Source organism: Tetrao urogallus (assembly GCF_951394365.1).
Source record: "Tetrao urogallus genome assembly, chromosome: Z".
In the NCBI taxonomy this organism is placed as follows: Eukaryota; Metazoa; Chordata; class Aves; order Galliformes; family Phasianidae; genus Tetrao; species Tetrao urogallus.
In genome coordinates, this window is record NC_136816.1 from 54,373,550 (window position 1) to 54,392,688 (window position 19,139).

A 19,139-nucleotide genomic window follows, 5' to 3' on the forward strand; every position below is an offset into this window, starting at 1 on the left:
TGAAAAACAGAGGTGGAAAATATTTTTGACAATTTATTTCATAAAATTAGGGTATACAAACGTGATTTAAAACAGTTCAATTTTCCATCACAAATAGAAGGGGATGCAGTATTATTTTATGGCTGCCTTCTTTTTCCATTGTTAAATCCAGGGCAATTGCCTTTAAAGGATTACTGAAGGGCAAATCCTGATTCGCCTAACGTGGAACTCAAGGCTTTGTTTAATTTGGCAGATGTATATATCAAAATGAATTATCAACCACAGAAATAATGCTGTAGGCTAAATCATGTTTTCTTTTAAGAGGCTTCCTATGTAATTCACTATCACAAATCTGTGAACTGATATCTGGTACAGTCTAAGAATCCTTCAGTGAAAATACTTCTCTGTGTTATCATGTGGCTACTACCTCCATTTTCCATAATTTTTCCTCACTTTTCTCCAATTACATCCTGGATTTTAGTGGTTCACATTTGGGGCTATTGTATTTTTCATACATTAGGAAGCATGTGCTAATCAAAACGATTTTAAGATACGTTACAATAAAATACTCACATCATCTTCAGGTCTGAATGGATTTCCTCTACCACCAACTCCTCCTGATATACTAAATCCAAGTTCTGGATCCTTGTCAATTCTCACTCGAATCTAAGTAGTTACAAAGTTAGAAGAACTGGCTGAAAAATGCATTCAAAGCTACTGTAATGAATTTATTACTAAGGAATTCAGATTAAAAAAAAAGCTTTTGAAAGAAAAAAAATTCAAAAAGCATTTATCATCATTCAAGCAAATACTGTAGTTCATAATATTAATTCAAGCCAAGGTATCTTTGTACATAAGTTTTACTCTAACATCACTGATATTATAATCATAGTAATCCACGCAGCTTCTAAATTCATAGATATTTAGATACTAAGTACATTTATGTAACGTTCTCAGCAAATACATGCCTACCTGCAAGAATTTGTTCTTCCTATTTCTTGCTATTTCTAGCTGAATTTAAAATCAAACCTGGTTCCTACTTTCATTCTAAATTCTACATAGCCATCGCTGTATCTCCGTTCTCTTGACAGAAGAGTTGACTACAAGACAGTTTTACAGAAGAAGTGTGTATGTTCATTCTACCACAGAATGAAAGCTCTCAAAATTTTCAAATAACAAAACAATAACGAGGAAAAATTCTGTGTCCAAGAACAGAAAGAAAGTTGCTCACAATGAAGGAGCCATTAAGTGGTGTGAGAAGTCCTTATGCATATCTGTATGCCATAAATAAGACTAATAATTATCAGGCATGCATCAGATGTTCTCACTTTTTTTTTTTTTTTACCTTGTTATGATTTAGGGCTGCACAATTCCACATTTGCAACTTTTTGAATCATTTTGGAGAGCAATGAATAGAAGCAAAGTACTCTAACTTGTACTGTGATTTTGAATTTTTCAGTTACCCATAAATGATGAGTCAGTGACGAATAAACATAGTAAAAAAATGAATTGCTACCTCACTAAAAAAATGCAAACATAAGTTTTTGGAACTATCTGTTAAAAAAATCTACCACATTTCTCTTTATAACAGACAGATGCCAGTCATCCAAATGACATTTTACCCTTACCTCTTGCTTTACCAATTCATGGCTTTGTCTTGGAGAACACTGAGACTGGGCATAGGTAGGTTGGTGGGCAACTTTCAACATCAAATAATCAATTAACTGTTCTCTAGATGGATGTCTTCCCACTGATGATTGAGGAGGGAGATGATGAACTTGGCTATAGTTTGCCTGAGTTCTTTGAGGCTGGCACATCTGTCCGTTTGTCAAAGGTATCTGAATAAAATATGAATATTATTAATACCATAGACTTTATACAGACTAATCCTCAATTCTTCCTTATTTCAATACTTCTCATGTTTGATTGTTTTTAATTTTAGGAACATTACTAAAATTACTCTTCTGGGTCATGTGCAATCACACTCAATTTTCATGAGATTTATGAGTTCTGACTCTATAAGAACTTTGTAAAACAAAAACTTATTATGTTTACTAATCTACTAGAACAGACTAGACAAACACTTTTTCACTGAGTTATCTCAACTGTTTTTTTTTTTTTTTCTGGTATATAAGTGACCGTATTGAAACGTGGTTGATTTTGTTGTAGTTCTCACACAAAATATTTACAGCATTCTTAGTAAATTATATACAAATTAAAAATCCTACACAACTAGCAGACAATTTATATGATCACTGGAACAAAAAACCCAAAGAAGTTCACTTAAAAGCTCAAGATTTAAATATCAAATCAATATTAATGGTATTTCTTTTGTTAAGGAAATAACTACATCAATAAGGTATTCAACTATAAAGACCTTCAGCACATTCAAACCATTTTACTAAGGATGTTGCTGGAGAAGACAATGTTTCTTACTGAAGCCACAGAGTTACTGAGATTTCTGCAGCTCTGCCTTGAAATGTGACTCATTTTCCTTCTTCCATGCTGTTACAAAGCCCAACTAGTCAGTCACCCTTCTGTAGGATTCCCACATTCTGAAAATGCTACAATCTTAAACTGCAGATTTTTCTGCCTACTACTATTATCTCACTAGTCAGAAGACACAAGGACATCAAAATACTCTGTTCCTCAAGGTTATAAATAGCTAAGGTACACAAATTTCAGTCATTAACCATGCAATGTAAAAGGACATACAGAGATTGATATAGAAACTCATCTTAAAATAAAGTCATTCTGAGAAATGCGTGTGCGTATCTCAGCTAATCTACAGATGAGACCATACTTAATTTACAAGATTTTCCACTGCTTTTTCTTAAAACATTTTCTGAAAATGATAGGAAAACTATTTTTGTGTATTGTAAGAGGCAAAGAGTTTACATAGGCAACATATGTCAAGATCTATGCAAATTCTCAATACTCAGTGTCTGTAGAAACTCAGTGGAAATCAATGAAGTTAGAAATCTATCACTGCTTTGTAAGTTACATACATATATTTATTTTCACCGTAGTAAGTCCTGCTTGCATAGACGGTCTTTACATATAAATACAGAATGTGTACTATGAATTCTAGCTAACCACTCCAATTTAATCACAACACATTTCAAGTTAAGTTCTTTAACTGCATAATGAGCTTCAATCTGCCTTCCTGATCATATGCATGTATTCATATGTATCACGTATCATATGCAGTATTCCAGTTTTGACATGCAGCTACTTTCCCTGGAAATTTCTTCCCTTTTTTACATTTCAAAGCCCCAGTTCCATCTACTATCTCAGCACATGCTTTTACAAACGATAGGTATATCCATCCATGATATCATGTAGATAACTACCTGCACAGGTATTTTCTTCATGCTGTCTGGAGGAACATCTTTGAGACTAAGCGTAGCAGATGAGTAATTCTGCTTTCCTGAAATGAATACCTCATCTTGACATTGGTCTCCTGAAGTTGAAGCCTGGGGATGCTTTAAGTAAAATGCAGGAGTAAAGAAGAACATCCTTGTATTATTCAAGAAACTAAAAAGTACTCAGAAGATTTTTAAAGTGTCTTTTGAAAGGGTTTTATAATTCTTTAACTTTGTTTTTGTTTATATAGAATATGTAAATCCTACTGGTGAAGACACCACACTTAGAACTTATTGGTGGATATTTACAAAAATTAGAAACTGCATAGGTGTCTTTGATCACCAATACATTGTTAAGAAAAGTCAACAAATGCTGAACATTACTCATGCAAGGATTCACATGATAAACAGTTTTCTGAAATATCTACTTAGGATACTCAGACTGAGGAGTTCTTTCCTCTCATTTTCCTGAGAAAACATTAACTCATTTCCTTGAAAATCTAAATTGCCCAGCAATTGCAGCTTATAGCAGCAGAATTTGTTTGGAAGAAAAAGTGGCATAATAAAATTTTGTTCTATCATTTTTGATTTTTGGCTGAATTCAGAATTTCAAACTCTTGTTCACAATACATAAAACAAAACCAGACATTTTTATTTGTGTTCAACCATATATAAAGGCCAATTAGAAAATTCTACTTCACAGCATTAATCTGAAAAAGCTGACAATAAGGTTAAGCCATATGAAGTAACGGCAAAATATTAAATACGTATTAAAAATGAATCCAGCACAAGTTTTACTCTATTTATGAAAGCACTGTTCATCTGTAGAAAGACATCTATCAATTTAAAGGACAGTCCTCATAGTTTATCCTTTACCCCTCTGTATATTGCAGCAGTCTCCTGTAGGTACTCACTCGAACAACGTGCACACCAGAACCTCTTCCGTCTGCAACACTCAAGGCAACACTACCCTGGCTGCCATGCAGATCCCTAGAGCTGCCATAGTGAAAGCTGCTAACAGCAGCATAATTGGAATTAAAGGACCTAGACAGCATGCTCTGAATAAAGAGGGGACAGATTTAACACAGAGATTAGTGCAGCATGCATAAACCACAAGACATGTTATACGTAGACTAATATAGACATATTCCATTGTCATGCAAGATAAAAACCATGCAAGAACAGTGCTACTGCGATATATAAAACACAACTGTCTCCTGTGTTTACCTTTATTTACTGTAAATCAGCATGCAATCAGCGCAGTACATGCAGATTTACATGTAAATAAAGTCATTCAAATGTTCATGTATTTGGAAAACAACATAGGTTCACAGGTTGTCAAAATTCCCACATTTTTAACAAATTTACAATATATCAAGTACATTGTGGGAAGAACAGCTGGCAGTCAAGACAAACACCTGTAAAAAAATCAGTTGATTACCAGTTGTCACTATTTTGTCTTATTTTCCCCCTTATTATTGGTACAGTACAAACAATAACTCATACAGAGATTTGAAGATGATGGAGCCTCATTAAAAAACAAGCAAACAAACAAACAAAAAAAAACCTATTCCCATGCCACTGCAGGTAATGAAGAATGTAACAAAAGCTCAAGAACAGAAGAGAGATTTGGTTTTGAGCTATATTACTTTGCAGACCTAACCTCTCCTAATAGTGGCCAGGGTGACAGAAAGAAAGCAGGGGACTTAAGTATTTTGCCACAGACTTTTGTTGCAAGAACAAAACAATATAAAAAACTGTGCAGATGGAAATTCCCTCATATTCTACCTGACAAATGAAATAATTATAAAACTCATGAAAAATCACAGCCTTGTCAAAAAAACGGTAATAGTAAGAGATATGCTGTAAAACATCAAAACCCAAAGTTGTAAAAAAGTTGTAACTCAACACAAGCAGAGATTCCCAGCGATCATTTTAGGAAGCATTCTTACTCTACTCATTTTTATCTTGGAAGAGAGAATCTGGGGCATTTGGAGAGAGAGCAGTATCCCTATAATTTTGTTTTTCATCATGCGTGATGAAGGTTGCACATTTCTTTAGAAATTCTCTGGAGATTGCTGCACCAGAGAAGATTCTTCCAGAAAGGGGAGTAAGCAGATGTCACCAAAAAACTCGTCTGATTTTTGAGAAATCCCATTTCAGGTACTCTAACCTAGATAGATGCTAACCAATATACATTATATGTTCTTCTTTTTTTTTTTTTCTTAAAGGTTTTTTTTTTTTTTTCTTAAATGTTACTCAAGAGTGGCTGAGGTACACAAATTGAATGCTACATTATATCAAGGAAAAAATGATCTTATATATATTAAAATATAAAATATGTATATATAATATATATAATATTATATATATATAAAAATCATATATATTTATTATATAATATTATATATATAAATATATATTATATAGATAGATAAAATATCCTGTATATAAATCAGATTTATAGTCAGTAAGCAGACTAATGAAATCAGCTTAGATTCAGGCAGCTAGAAGTGCAGATTTGCTGCTGTTTTAACATTCTTTGTGAATGCTAAGACTGAAAACATTCTCTATTCACTGCTTGTAAGAGAATGAAATGAGCATCTTTCTGGAACCAAAGTTTCTTAACACACTTACTTAGATGCAAGATGATAAACACTGGAATTTACTGAGGAAAATTTCTTCCAGATAATGTAGTAATTTTAAGACTGCTTGGAGTATGCATTTTGCAATAGCCTTCTTAAAAAAAATCTTATTTCTAAGATAAAATGAGTCTATCCTGGCAGACTCAATGTCCAGAGACATTAAGGGACTTCTTAATATATTCGCAGCCTTGCTGTTTTGAGATATTTAAGGCAAAGTAATCACTTCTTGTTCCACCATTTATCTACACACTCCATAGTTTTGTACTTGACATATTCTATGTAAATTTCTTATGGCTTCCTTGTACAATATGTACACTGTTGCTGTTCCATGCTCTACAGGTACACATAATACAAAAAGTATATCCTCAACTTTCCACTTTTTCCAAAAGTTACTTCACATAGATATGATGTAGCATTTGCTTATCATAATCCATGAAACTTTGGTATATAATAGGAACTAACAAAATTCAATTAGTCTGTGACCTTACAAATATTTAGGAACTTAGTTTTATTCCTGCACAGACCTACTGAAGTTATTTTCCTTGTTATATTGTACAAGCTTAACTTGGAAAAAGCTGTGAGGCAATACTAATAAAAATATTTTTCCACATCAGGAACACAGAGAAACAAACAACAGTGAAAAAAATCTAAACTGATTAAAATTGCAAGCCTGTATCAGTTGGACTTCTTTATTTCTTTGAAGAAGGTACCATACACTGAGAACTGTCATAGTAAAACCACCTATATTTTAGTTTCTGAATAGGAAAGTAAGCTTTCCTATTCATACAAGTAAACCTACTTGTATGACTTGTTTTTTGCAATTCTTCCTGTTCTAAAAAGGTAGTTAATGAATGAGATTTAAAAAATAGAGCACTTAATTCCAGACAAAATTATAATTGAAAGCAAAAATGCATCTGATAAACTCTCAAGAAATCCACAAAAACAAAAAAGGAAAATACACCTATGTAAGTGACAGATACACTGTTTCTACCAACTCCAGTATTTGCAGACAACTCTTACAGATATTTACTCTTCAGTTTAAGAAATTCCTCTAACACACAATAAAATGTGAGTGATTCTAAAATTATAAAGAGACAGCATCTTAGCTTAAATTCCTAAATGAAAACTTTCAACATAACTAGAAAGTTACTATTACTTGTCAGAAAAACCAGCAAGTCTCCCTTGAAAAAGGAAGTATGATGAAATATGTTGCTGTTCTTAAAAGCTCACCCGTACACTGCATTTAAAAGCTTTGGTACTGAGACTGAGGGGACAGAATTCATTGTACACTTTCCTACAGCTTACTACACGTAACCACTAGGGAGCAGCTTGACATTTAAAGAAATCTTCTCTATCCCACAGTAAAATCAGCTTTGCATTAGATAAGAAAATTATTTCTCCAGAAAATATGCAAAAGAAAGATTTACAAGAGGTCTTATGAACTATATTCACTTTCCTACAGCACGTGGATAATTTTAGTTCATCAGAATATGGTGTCTTAAATCTTGTCAAAGGAATTTATAGATTCTGTTTACTTGCTGGAAATCTGCTATTAATATTTTTGCAGGATTTAAAATATTCTTACACCTCTCCTCATACAAACTAAATTCTTGAAAGTTTCCTTTTGCCTGAATGAGGTTAAAAAATCTGATAAATATAACATAATTCAAACTTCCCCAGTTTTGCCCAACAAGCCTTTCCCTATCTCACCCTGTTACTAAATTCTATAGAAACCAAGCAAAAAAGTAGTCCAGGAGCCTCACTCACCACCACTCCCCTCCAACCACAAAAAACAAACAAACAAAGGAAACAACCCAAAACAAAAGAACAAAAGACAAAAGCCTAAACACCATCTCCACATCACAAACCCTCAACAAGTCAAAGCCGCCACACATTCTTCACATACTTTTTCCGTAGTAAGTATTGGATAAAAATTTAAAAAGTGATTAATTCAATACCAGACTCAAAAGAAATTAAGATTATTAACCCATATTGTTGTGCACAACAGGCACAAAGATATGAATTAAATATTCATCATAATATTTAATTTTGTATACTTGATTTATCAGTGCTATGTCTTGTACTTTGAAAGAAAGGGAAACAGCATTATAAATCCATGAGCTTTGTCAAAGCAATTTCCAATAACTGTTTGTTCTTTAAACAAAGTGTTCACTTCTTCAAGTAAATACTGATTTTTTTCCAGACTTCATAACAACTTCAGAAGTCTGTTCTGTAGATTAAGCTCTAATATTAGAAATACATTTTAAGTACAATCATACCTAAAACCATTATTTTAAAAGAAAAAAGAAATATAAAGTGAATTTCTACATTATCATATTTGCCAGCTGCCATATAGGATTACATCTGCATTTCTACAGTTTTTTTTTTTTTTTTTTTTTTTTTTTAAAGCCAATCATATCCCAGAAAATATAAAGTAGACAATTATACGCATATTCACCTTTAAACTCATAAGTCTTAGCTTAGTAAAATCTTCTTTAAAATGCTTTAAGGCCAGAATAAAAGAAGCACGCACAGAAAAGGCACACTATTAATATATCTTAGATAGATGCACAGCTAAGAACCCAGGAGCAACTATTCCATATCCTTCTAGTAAGAAACAGTAATTAAGGTTTACATAAAAAGCATGGAAGAAAAAATATGAACAGATATAAAGGATATTAAGTCAAGGTGACTAAATTTCTACTACCAGGGCAGTTTTCATTTGATGTATTAAACATCATTTCTAACATGTGAAACAGACAGCGTAAGAATGAACTAAAGCCAAATAGCTCTAGCAGTGCACTCAAGTTTCCCCCTATACTCCAGCACTGTGCAATTTTTTTCATTTTCCATTGTTTGGCTTAAGATTATATATATGCATACAGAGGAATTTAACATTAGAATATGCACCTTTGATTAAGATTGGAACATTGTGAGGTCTGTGACAGCTTTGTATGACAAACGGTCCACTACACCTTAGCATAATACTTTGCCTTAAAATATTTGTTCTTTTGTTCTATGTGACTCAAAATGGATCACAAGAACAGCTATGGCTGTTGTGCAGACATTGAAAACAAACATCTCTTTTTATAACTCGGAATTATGCAAATTAAACAAAACCAAATTCACTTCCCTTCCAAGGAAACAGAGTCAGGTTGATGATATCCTGGCCTGTATTTAGTTATGTGATTTTACAGTGGTTCTGCTGGATAGCATACCTTATGTTCTCCCAGTCTCTATCCAATTTCTTCGAAGATGCATAACTGTTCATGTTTCCATATCAGCTCAAATTTTTGATAGCATTAAGGTACATAAAGAATCCTGTTCATCATTACTCTAGTTATATCAAAATCTCCTGTGATTTCATGAAATGAGCAATATTTTTATGTGCTCTCAGTTATAAATATTCATTCAACAGTCTGTCAAATATCCAACTTCAAAAGACTACTGGCTTGGAGCAAAAAAATGGCAACTGTATTTTTTCAGCTCCTCCGCATTTGAAGCTGTAGACCTATACTAGGAAATGCATTTTACTGATGTTCTTTTCCTTGTTCTTGAAATGAAGAAATAAGGAAAAAATGCAGAAGAGAAAGCTCAAGAAAGGTAACAGAATAGTATAATATGAAGACAACATATTAATGTTAATATATTAACAACAAAAATTACTTGACCTAAAAAAAGTTGGACTTGCAGTCCAGAAGGTCGACAGGACATTTAATGTATTCAAAGGTTATTGGACTAAGCTGGCAAGTATGATGTAAAAGCATCAGGGACCTTTTTCTACAGGGAAACATTTCATTTAGAGACTGTTCTTCACATATTCTTCATAAACATGTTTACCTTTTAAAAGAAGTAGTAGAACAGAAATATAATTTTACTGGTAATTAAAAGCTGCTCAAAACATAGATATTTAACTTAATGCCTAGATTACAGAAAAGTAGAAAAAATAAAATTATTTTTACCTTTTCTAGCTTTTTAGCCTCAATATGTCGCAGCACTTGTTCCCTCCAGTCATGAGGGACTTTGCTTTTTCCTGTAGGGTCTAACAAAGAGTGCTCAGAGTTAACTCTTGGATTTGATCTCTTTGAAGGGCTAGTCCGAGAGTAATTAAAGTCACTAACTGACATAGTTCTTTCTGGTATTTCATTCACTGATGGACGAGCACTCTGTGGCCGAGGTACGTTTGGACCATCAATGCTGTACGTCCTGGCAGAAAGAGGTCTCTGCTGCCCTGACATTACTGGTGGAGCTCTTCCCATTGAATGCAAATCTCTGTATGTTAAATAATCCCCTTCAGGAATCTGGGCCCGCCTTGAAGGTCCAGCATCACCGACATTTACAGAAGCAGTAGAGGATACACTGCTCTGTCTTTGAAGAGTGTGCCTTGTTGCTCCAGGGAGCAGTCTATCATTTGGTGGAACAGCCCACATGTCTATATGTCTACCAGCCATTCGCTGATGAGTGCTGTATGCAGCAGTGGCACGGACATTGTTGTGATTGGAGAAATTCATATTGGCAGAATGTTTTACATAGCTGGGTGCTTCTGTGCTGTCAGACCTCAGCAGACGTGAAGGAGGTAAACTGCTTTGTTCTACTTGAGTGCTTTGTTTCTGGGGCCACAAGGTGTCTTTTGCTGCTGTACTGCTGCTGTACTGGATATTATATTGGGGAGTGGAAAACATCTGTGGACCACCTGGCACTGATCCTCTCACTACATTACCACCTTCAGGATTGTGATTTGAGTCCAACTTGAATGGAGTTTTTGTAGACGATATTAAATCAGATGATGACGACGATCCAGGAAAAACTTGCAAAGGCTGATCATATAGAAGAGTAGCAGATTTACTTCTGACTATGTTTTTCCCATCTGCATTACCAGATGAAGATTTTACCACTGAGTTTGGCTGTGGAGATCCACTGTCACTGACAATATCATAGACTTTCAGACCACCAGGGTCCATATTGGTGATGCTGTGAGACTTCATTACAGTACCACTTCTCTGTGGTGACAGATCTTCAGTGCTCCGTGAAATAGACAGTTCAGTGGAAGAGTTGCCATCAACTGTAGTGCTTCTCAGTAGTTCATCTTTACTGGGAGACTGTACTGATTCCTCAGGATGTCCATTTACTTTATTTATAGGATACCTATTTCCATTTTCCAAGTGCTCACCTTCTTCTTTTGTAACATTATTCATCAAGCCCTTTACTGACACTACTTCCTGTGGCTTTATTCTTTCTATGGGAACTGGCACTGCCTCTTCACTAGCCAGTTTATTGATATTCATGTTTATTTGGTCTAATTTGTGAGTCTCCTCTGTAGGACTACTTAGATCCACACCTTTTCCTATCAGACCTATTCTTTCTTCAATGCTTAGTTCATATTCAGACAGATTTGTAACTTTCTCTTGCATATTTATTTCTTCTTCTGCAGTAATGTTCATTTCACCTCCATTTTGCAAAAGATTATTCAAATTTTCATCTTCTCGCCTGCAAGAAAAGATGACTCACAAACAATATTCCTAAGGGACTGAAGATATTCCTTCAAGAAAATTTAGAAAAACTGATGTGCAACATGGCCATGCTGCACACACAATACAGGACAAAAACCAATTTACAAATAAATTTATGATTTGCTATCTTACCACTACAAAAATATGTTATTCAGGGAGTTTGCTTTGCTGGTTAGCATCATGTTCTGATTTCAGACAGTGTGTGGGAACTGTTAGGTCAGGGCCTGAACCAATGATTGAGCAACTGTTGAAGGGACACAGCCAGCCCTGGGAGTACAGGTGGAAGCAATTCACTTGTGCAAACCACATTTAAGGGTTGGCAGCACAAGTGAAGGATCTCTACTTGGATATTACCTTCTTCTGAGTGTTTAAGCAAGCTCTGGTCCTTGGAAAGGGGTAAGCAATTCATTATTACTGCATTACAACCTCTTCCTTTCTTGAGCGATCTAAAACTGTTTTGAGGCAGATATATCTGCTAATCACCTATCCTTACATAAAGCTACTTAACTTCCACAGGAATAATTAAGGGTAGTTCAAAAATGTTAAAAAGTATAAAGCAACTGTAACTTAAATTTCTTATAAAACAACACCAAGCTCCCAGACAACTGTAAGCAAAATTCTTGCTTTCATTGACACACACACACAAAAAAAAGTCAGAAATCTTTAAGTGCATTCTTCAAAAGATCCTAAAAGCTTTTTAATAATTATGTTAGCAATCAAATGGATCTTCAATATTTTCAACATTATGCAAATAAAAATAGAGCTTTTAAAATGTTATACTGGAAGTATTTTGCAGGGATAGCAGAAATTAAGGATGAAATTATTATACCCTGTTGTAACAAGAGATGGAATCGTATCTTTCATACTAAAATTGGTCTCCAAATTTGTCCCTTTTTTTTTTCCATTGCTTTTTTCTTGAAACACTACTACTAAACATTATTTTGAAATATTAAAACTTAAAACTATTTAATGAATGATTAATTAAACAAATGGACATGTAATTTGAATGATTGAATAATGTTTTGCTATTATACTTGCTTAGTTTGATACAGTGTTCTACAAACCTGAACTTGGATAAAACAGCAGCATTTGTTTCTTTGTCTGGAGAACAGAGAGAAATATCTTGGCTGCTATCAGTATTTAAGGAAACAGAATCTGACATTCGAGAAGGAGAGGAACAGTTGCTGTTATTTTGATTACTGTTATGGGTAGCTTCATCTGATAAGGAATCAGCATCTTTTGAATCATCTGTAACAAAAAATAATGCGAATTTAGTTATAGACACAAATCTGTTTAACAGCCATTTAATGTGTTTAAATCACAGTGTTACGAAATCATACACTGTTCCTGAATGATATTTACTATCTTATATATTAATTTTCAGTAATTCTTTTACAACCTTTTTATAAATTCACAGAAGACTGCTGGCAGTAGTTTCTATTACTTTTGAAATATTTGGTTCAACATAAACAGTACTCATCTTTAAATCTAAATTTGCCAAGTTTCCTTGGCATAAACTAGTGTTGCATTATTTCCCAAACATATCCATCAAATGATATTTTTTACAATTTTCATTGCTTCTACAATAACCCCAAAGTTTTCAGTTGCATTACTCTATTAGCCCCAATGAAAACAAAGTATGCCGCTTCAAATACAGGATTTTTAAGGCTTACACATTTCTTGCTTTTTAACATTAAATCATTGTTAAATAGCTATTTAGTGCACCAAACAGTATGGAAAGAATTAGATCACTGAGGATGTATATAGTTTTACAAATGTAAAAAAAAAAAGAAAGAAAAATGTTCTTCTGCATGGTTGGCATGCAATGCATTCCCATACTTCACAGATCACATGGGACATTTTCAGAATTACTTGTCTATTGATTATTGATATTGATATATATTGATTAATATATGCACACTTAAAATTGGTATCTGTATAAAAATAACTGATATGCAAGACTCCAAGCCAGCTGTGACTCTGACATGAGCAAACATAAGCATACAAATAAAAACTTTTTTTTTCTTTGCTTCTAGACACAGATATGGGTGCTAAAAGCATACTTTCTAAGAAACTATTTTTTAGCTAAGAGAAGAGAGAAGTTTTGACTTTTCAGCCAGTTATAAGAGCCCAAAGACAATATTAATAAACACCAGTTTTTTCACAGAATCATAAAGTGGATGGAGTTGGAAAAAACCCTGGAAGTCACCTCTTTCCAACTCTCCCACCATAGACAGGGTTGCCATCCAACAGCTCAGGTTGCCACAAGACTCATCCAACCTGGCCTTGAATGCCTCCAGTGACAGGGCAACTTCTCTGAGCAAACTATTCCATCATCCTCTGATAAAAGAATTTACTTATCCATTGCAAATGCTCAGCAGACTTTTCTGGCTGCCTCAGTGGCTTTTCCTTCATCCATCCTCAAAAAAAATCTTATTCTCTTACATACAACAGCCAGGAGAGCTTTTTTTTTTTTTTCCTGGAAAGTACTAGACTAGGGACATTATATGGAACAAAAAACAATTTGCTCTCAGACTTAAAAATTTAGTTTCCTCCAATGGAAATGGTTATCCAGACTGAAATTATCTTCCAGAGAAGTAACATAAACCGTAGTATCTTAGTTAACAAAAACAGATCAGATGTTTCTTTTGAGAGGAAAGAATAATAATAAAAGTAATTCTGGAAAAAAAAGAAACTGGAACAAGTTTATTCTTAAGACTTACAAAGAGAGTACAGCTTCTCTGAGAAATTTAAAGAAGTGACATTGCTGCCAACAACAGCAATAATCAACAAAATGTGGGAGAAGAAGCAAGTATGGAACATTTCCAAGGCAAATACCATTTTCTGCAATTCTCTATTGAGAGAGTACTCAAGCTAACAGTTCTCAAAACCACAAAACATTTTTCTTCCCCTTTGACTTTAAACTGATTAACAAAATAGGAATGTCAGCACAGCTTTCTCAATCATACTCAAGATACAACAGGATTCTTTCCTCTATTCACAGAATCAAAAGAGTATACCAAGTTGGAAGAGGACCAGAAGCATCACAAAGTCCAACTCCTGGCTCCACATAGGAACATCCAAAATTCAAATCCTATGTCTGAGAGCACTGTCCAAATGCCTCTTGAACTCCGTCAGCCTGGGCCATGAATGCTGCACAGGGACCCTGTTTCAATGCCCATCCATTCTCTGGATGAGCTTCTTCCTAACCTCCAACCTGACCCTCCCCTGGCACAGCTCCATGCCTTTCCCTCAGGTTCAGTTGCTGTGACCAGAAAGAAGAGATGGGGCACCTGCTCCTCTGCTCTTCTCATGAAGAAGTGGTAAGCCACCATGAGGGCCTTATCCTTTGGGCTGAACCTCATACATCTTAACTTCTAGACTCTTTTCCATTTTGCTGCCCTCTTTAGGATGCTATTATAGTTTTATGCCCTTCTAATACTGGGGGTACACAACTGCACACAGAGCTCGAGGTGAGGCTGCGCAGAGCAAAGCAGGACAATCCCTTCCCTTCCCACAGTGGAAATGCTGGGCCTGGTGCACCACAGGGTACAGTTGGCCCTTTGGGCTGTCTGGCATACTGCTGACTCAGATACAACTTGCCATCAACCACAACCCCAGACATATTTCTGTGGGGCTGCTCTCCAGCTGCCTCTCCCCCAGTCTGTATGTTAATGTATTTCTAAGTAGCCACTGTTTTTATCCACCATGATACTTACCAGCTTCAACTGTGAGCTTTAGCCACCAAGAATTTTATCCCTACAGTAGCAAACAGTATCTCTGTAGCTGTCCCATGCTGCCTCACCTTGCTTCCAGTGGCCACAGACTTTCTTTTTCTGCCTAAGTTCAAGAAGACAATCCCTGCTAAGCTAAGCCAGCCTTCTGCCTTGTTTGTTTAATTTCCAGCATTTGGAATGGCCTACTCTTGTGCTCTTAAGACGTAATGCTTAAAAAGTGACCTGTACTGACAAACTCCACTTTTGTGAAAAACGATCCACCAAAGGACTTCACCAGCTAGTTCTCCAAGCACTCTCAAACCTGCTCTTCCCACATCCAGGGTGCAAGTTTTGGTGGCAGTTTTCCACCTTTCACTCAACTTCTTCACCATCACTATGGCCAAGATGGCTTCCAATCAAGACTTCTCCCACAAGACTCTCTGTTTACAACAAGTTAACTGCTGAACTAGAGAGTTGGTCATCTTTCCATTAACAGACAAATGTAATCACCTTTTACATAATTTAAATGGAAAAACTAGGCATTTTGAGTCAAGGAATTATTAGAATCCCACAATACTTTTTTTTTTATAGTATCTAACCTTTTTTACTGTTGCTAAGAGCTACCACTTTTGGTTGGTTGATGGAAGTTTCTATCAGTGGTGGACGCATTTCTGCCATTTTCATCTCTTCATCAGAAGAGAGTTCTTCTGACTCCTGCTAAAGGAAAAACAGTTTTATATAGAGCGCATTTTAAATAAATGGTTAAAGGTAAGTAAAACTGATCTAAACCATTACCCTATCTAATAAACAGTGAAGGTAAACACAATAGTGAAGTAACACAGACCTAACATAGCAACTGTGTGGTGCAAATCCAATGAATTTAGTAACTTTTACCACTGAATTATCTTTAAGATGCAGCACATACACATTTGCTTTGTGTGTGATGAACTCAATGGGAATGATAGTTAAATTGATGATAACTTCAGCTTAGGTTTTCATTTTGAAATTTACACCAGGATAAACTTTCAAGTGGAAGAGAAGATATTTAGGAATAAATGATGCTGAATAGATCTAGGCTAAAAATCACTAGATCCTAATCATCAGATGGATGTTAGTGCAGTTCTGAAAGACATAAACTGACAAAGCTGCCTGCAAGAACAGCCACGCAATAGATTCAGAATTCTATTGCCTGGCCCATATGCTGCTGTCATCTTCAAAAATACAATGATTTTTTTTTTTCATTAATATTCTCTGTAATGAAACAAAAATTTTTTGCAAAATACAGTACCATCAATTGCATGGGGCTAACTACCTGGCCAGCTTTTGGACTACAGCAGAGGTCAGTAAAACTGAGTGAGAAGTAGCAAACGTTGTGACCAAGTTTATAACAATCCTGTTCCTCTGTAACAAGAACAGATAACCTCTTTGCTGCCTCTGCCCTTCCCCTTCAGTGTGACATTTAACAATTGTAATTAACAATGAAAGGAAAAGCTTTTATGCATATAAAGTTACATGGATTGAGACAAAATTAGTAGCAAGTTACTATAAGGAAGTAAGGAATTTAGTATCCACAGTTTGTCACATACTTTTTTCACTTGTCACATACCACTGCCTGATTTCCTTACTGGCATACAGCCAGGTTTAAGGAATGACTGCCACTGCTAGACAACTAGGTTTTTGGGGTTTTTTTTGTAGGGTTCTAATTGTTGGTTTTTTTTGTTTTGTTTTTGTTTTGTTTTTGTTTTAAATATTGTTTTTGAACTGCAGAGAATTGTCAGAATCAGTATTTTCAGAATGCATATAATAGCAGGAACATGCAATGGGGGAAAAGACCCAGCAACAGCCACAATGGCTTGCCATAAAGTCTCTTAATCACATGATAAATGCAAGCTCCAGTGCTTGCACAACACACAAAAAATAATCAGTTCATGAAACTACTGAAAAAAAAAACAACAAAAAACATTTTACATGATGTGATTGACAAGTAATTAACTGACAACCTCCAAAATGTTATTAATGCTGAAACATGTTCTAAAGTAAAAAAATATATACATTTGTCACAGATGTACAAAGAGTTCAGAAACTGTGTCTTATTTCTTAAAAAAAAAGTCATACTTAATATATCTTACTACTAAATACATACAAAAACATATTTTAAAGCCCACTTGTTAACTGAAATGAACAGGCATGATCACTTACATACTCAAGATTTTGCTTGTTCCTACTGACAAGATATTTTGACATTTCAGTAAGTCACAATCAATTATTTACCAAGGTGCTGAAAATCAAGTGGAAACCAGAAAATTCTATTTAAGAAAGAATCTTTCCCAGAGCTTACTACTTAGACCAATTTTTGAGCTTGGCTTATTTTTCTTTAAATGCCTACAGTTTCATTATGCACTTTTTGTTACATTTTTCAACTTGCACTTATAATATAGATAAAGTGAGAATAATATTGCATTACAAACCCTTCTGTACTAACAGTGCTTGTGGATAGAAATTTTCTGCTTTTGTCAACATAAATTTTCATTTCTCTTAGAAACAAGTCTGATGCAACACCAGCACAACTCTTTGACTGCTATAATGTTCATCACAATGCCTCACCTCAAGCGTGTCTTCATGATTAACAATTGTTTTTGTGTTCTGCAAGGTTTTAACAAGTGCAGCCATCTGTGAATTTGCAGTGCAGTGCTCAGCTTCTGGTTCAGTAGGCTTCTGCACAGAGCTTCCTGCTGAATACTGCTTTCTCTCATCAGCCTTATTCTTCAATGGAACAATTTCGGAAGTCTACAGGATTAAGAACATTTGCACAAAAAACATTTTGAAACCCTTTTCAATAACATATGATATCAAGAATTGACATTACATATTATGGAAAACTATGAAATAGATGATGTTTGAAATGAGCAAGTATGAAATACACGAGATAGAAAGAAACCTCTCTAGACTATCCCGTTGTACTCCTCACCCTTTTCCAATTGGTTTCGCTCTCATCCCTACTGGCGTCAATTCATATCACTAAACTTTCAGTTAAATTAAAAAAAAAAAAAAAAAAAAGCCAAGAGTATCTACAATAAAACAAGCGAGCGAAGACATGCCCAGCAGTCCTACCACCTATTACACTACATCTTCATTTTCAGCGTTAAGAGGAAAATTGCTAACACCAAGCAGACATATATTGCAGACTTCTTCATGCTGAGGGTACAGAACACTGGAACAGGCTGCCCAGAGAAGCTGCAAGGTCTCCTTCAATGCAGACATTCAAAACTCGTGTGGATGTGTTCCTGTGTGTCTTGATCTAAGTGCTCCTGGTCCAACAGGGGCACTGAACTAGATGGTTTTTTCAAGGTCTCTTCCAAACCCTGACATTCTGTGATTCCTAATATGATGAAGAGGTAAGCCCTGCTCTTTAATGCAGAGCATTAATGAGGACAGAGAAGAACTAAAAAGAATTAATGGCAATCTAGATATTTGGAAGTTTCAGTGAAGTCAGAAGATAATATTGTATCTAACCTTTACCCCCACATCTTTTACAGAAGCTGTCTGGCTTTCTCGTTTTGATTCCTTAGCAACATCTTCAGTAGACTCTTCATCCTTTAGCCTATGTACAATTGTCTGCACTGTTTTGACCATATTCTTCAGCTCATCAGGATATGGAGTTGGATACCTCTTCAAATTGCCTTCCTGTATAATAAAAAGTAATATTCTAATTTTAATTAAAAGCTGTAATTAAAGTATCAAGCTTTAAAATAGACAATAGATTCAAACAAAACACTCAGAGCAAAACCTAGAATCTCCACTTTGCAGTTTGAATCTACCTAGATTAACAAAAATTTTAGAAAACCCAGCAAAGTTACAAATCAATTATTTTTGCTTTAAATTTGTCTGTTGATACCAAACAGGAAGAGTAATGGCAACTGCTAT

General features: G+C 34.9%; 1 protein-coding gene across 1 annotated transcript in view; it reads right to left on the reverse strand.

Annotated features, from left to right (window-relative positions):
- Nucleotides 1-19,139, reverse strand: part of ERBIN (erbb2 interacting protein) — a gene marked incomplete at its 3' end in the record, with an annotated part of 50,784 nt that overhangs the window by 3,019 nt on the left and 28,626 nt on the right. The window contains 11 exon segments of the mRNA XM_079549005.1: nucleotides 553-645; nucleotides 1,608-1,817; nucleotides 3,333-3,464; nucleotides 4,259-4,402; nucleotides 9,952-11,476; nucleotides 12,564-12,747; nucleotides 15,219-15,234; nucleotides 15,793-15,812; nucleotides 15,815-15,932; nucleotides 17,820-18,002; nucleotides 18,729-18,899. Of these exon segments, the coding sequence (XP_079405131.1) occupies nucleotides 553-645; nucleotides 1,608-1,817; nucleotides 3,333-3,464; nucleotides 4,259-4,402; nucleotides 9,952-11,476; nucleotides 12,564-12,747; nucleotides 15,219-15,234; nucleotides 15,793-15,812; nucleotides 15,815-15,932; nucleotides 17,820-18,002; nucleotides 18,729-18,899 (2,796 nt within the window).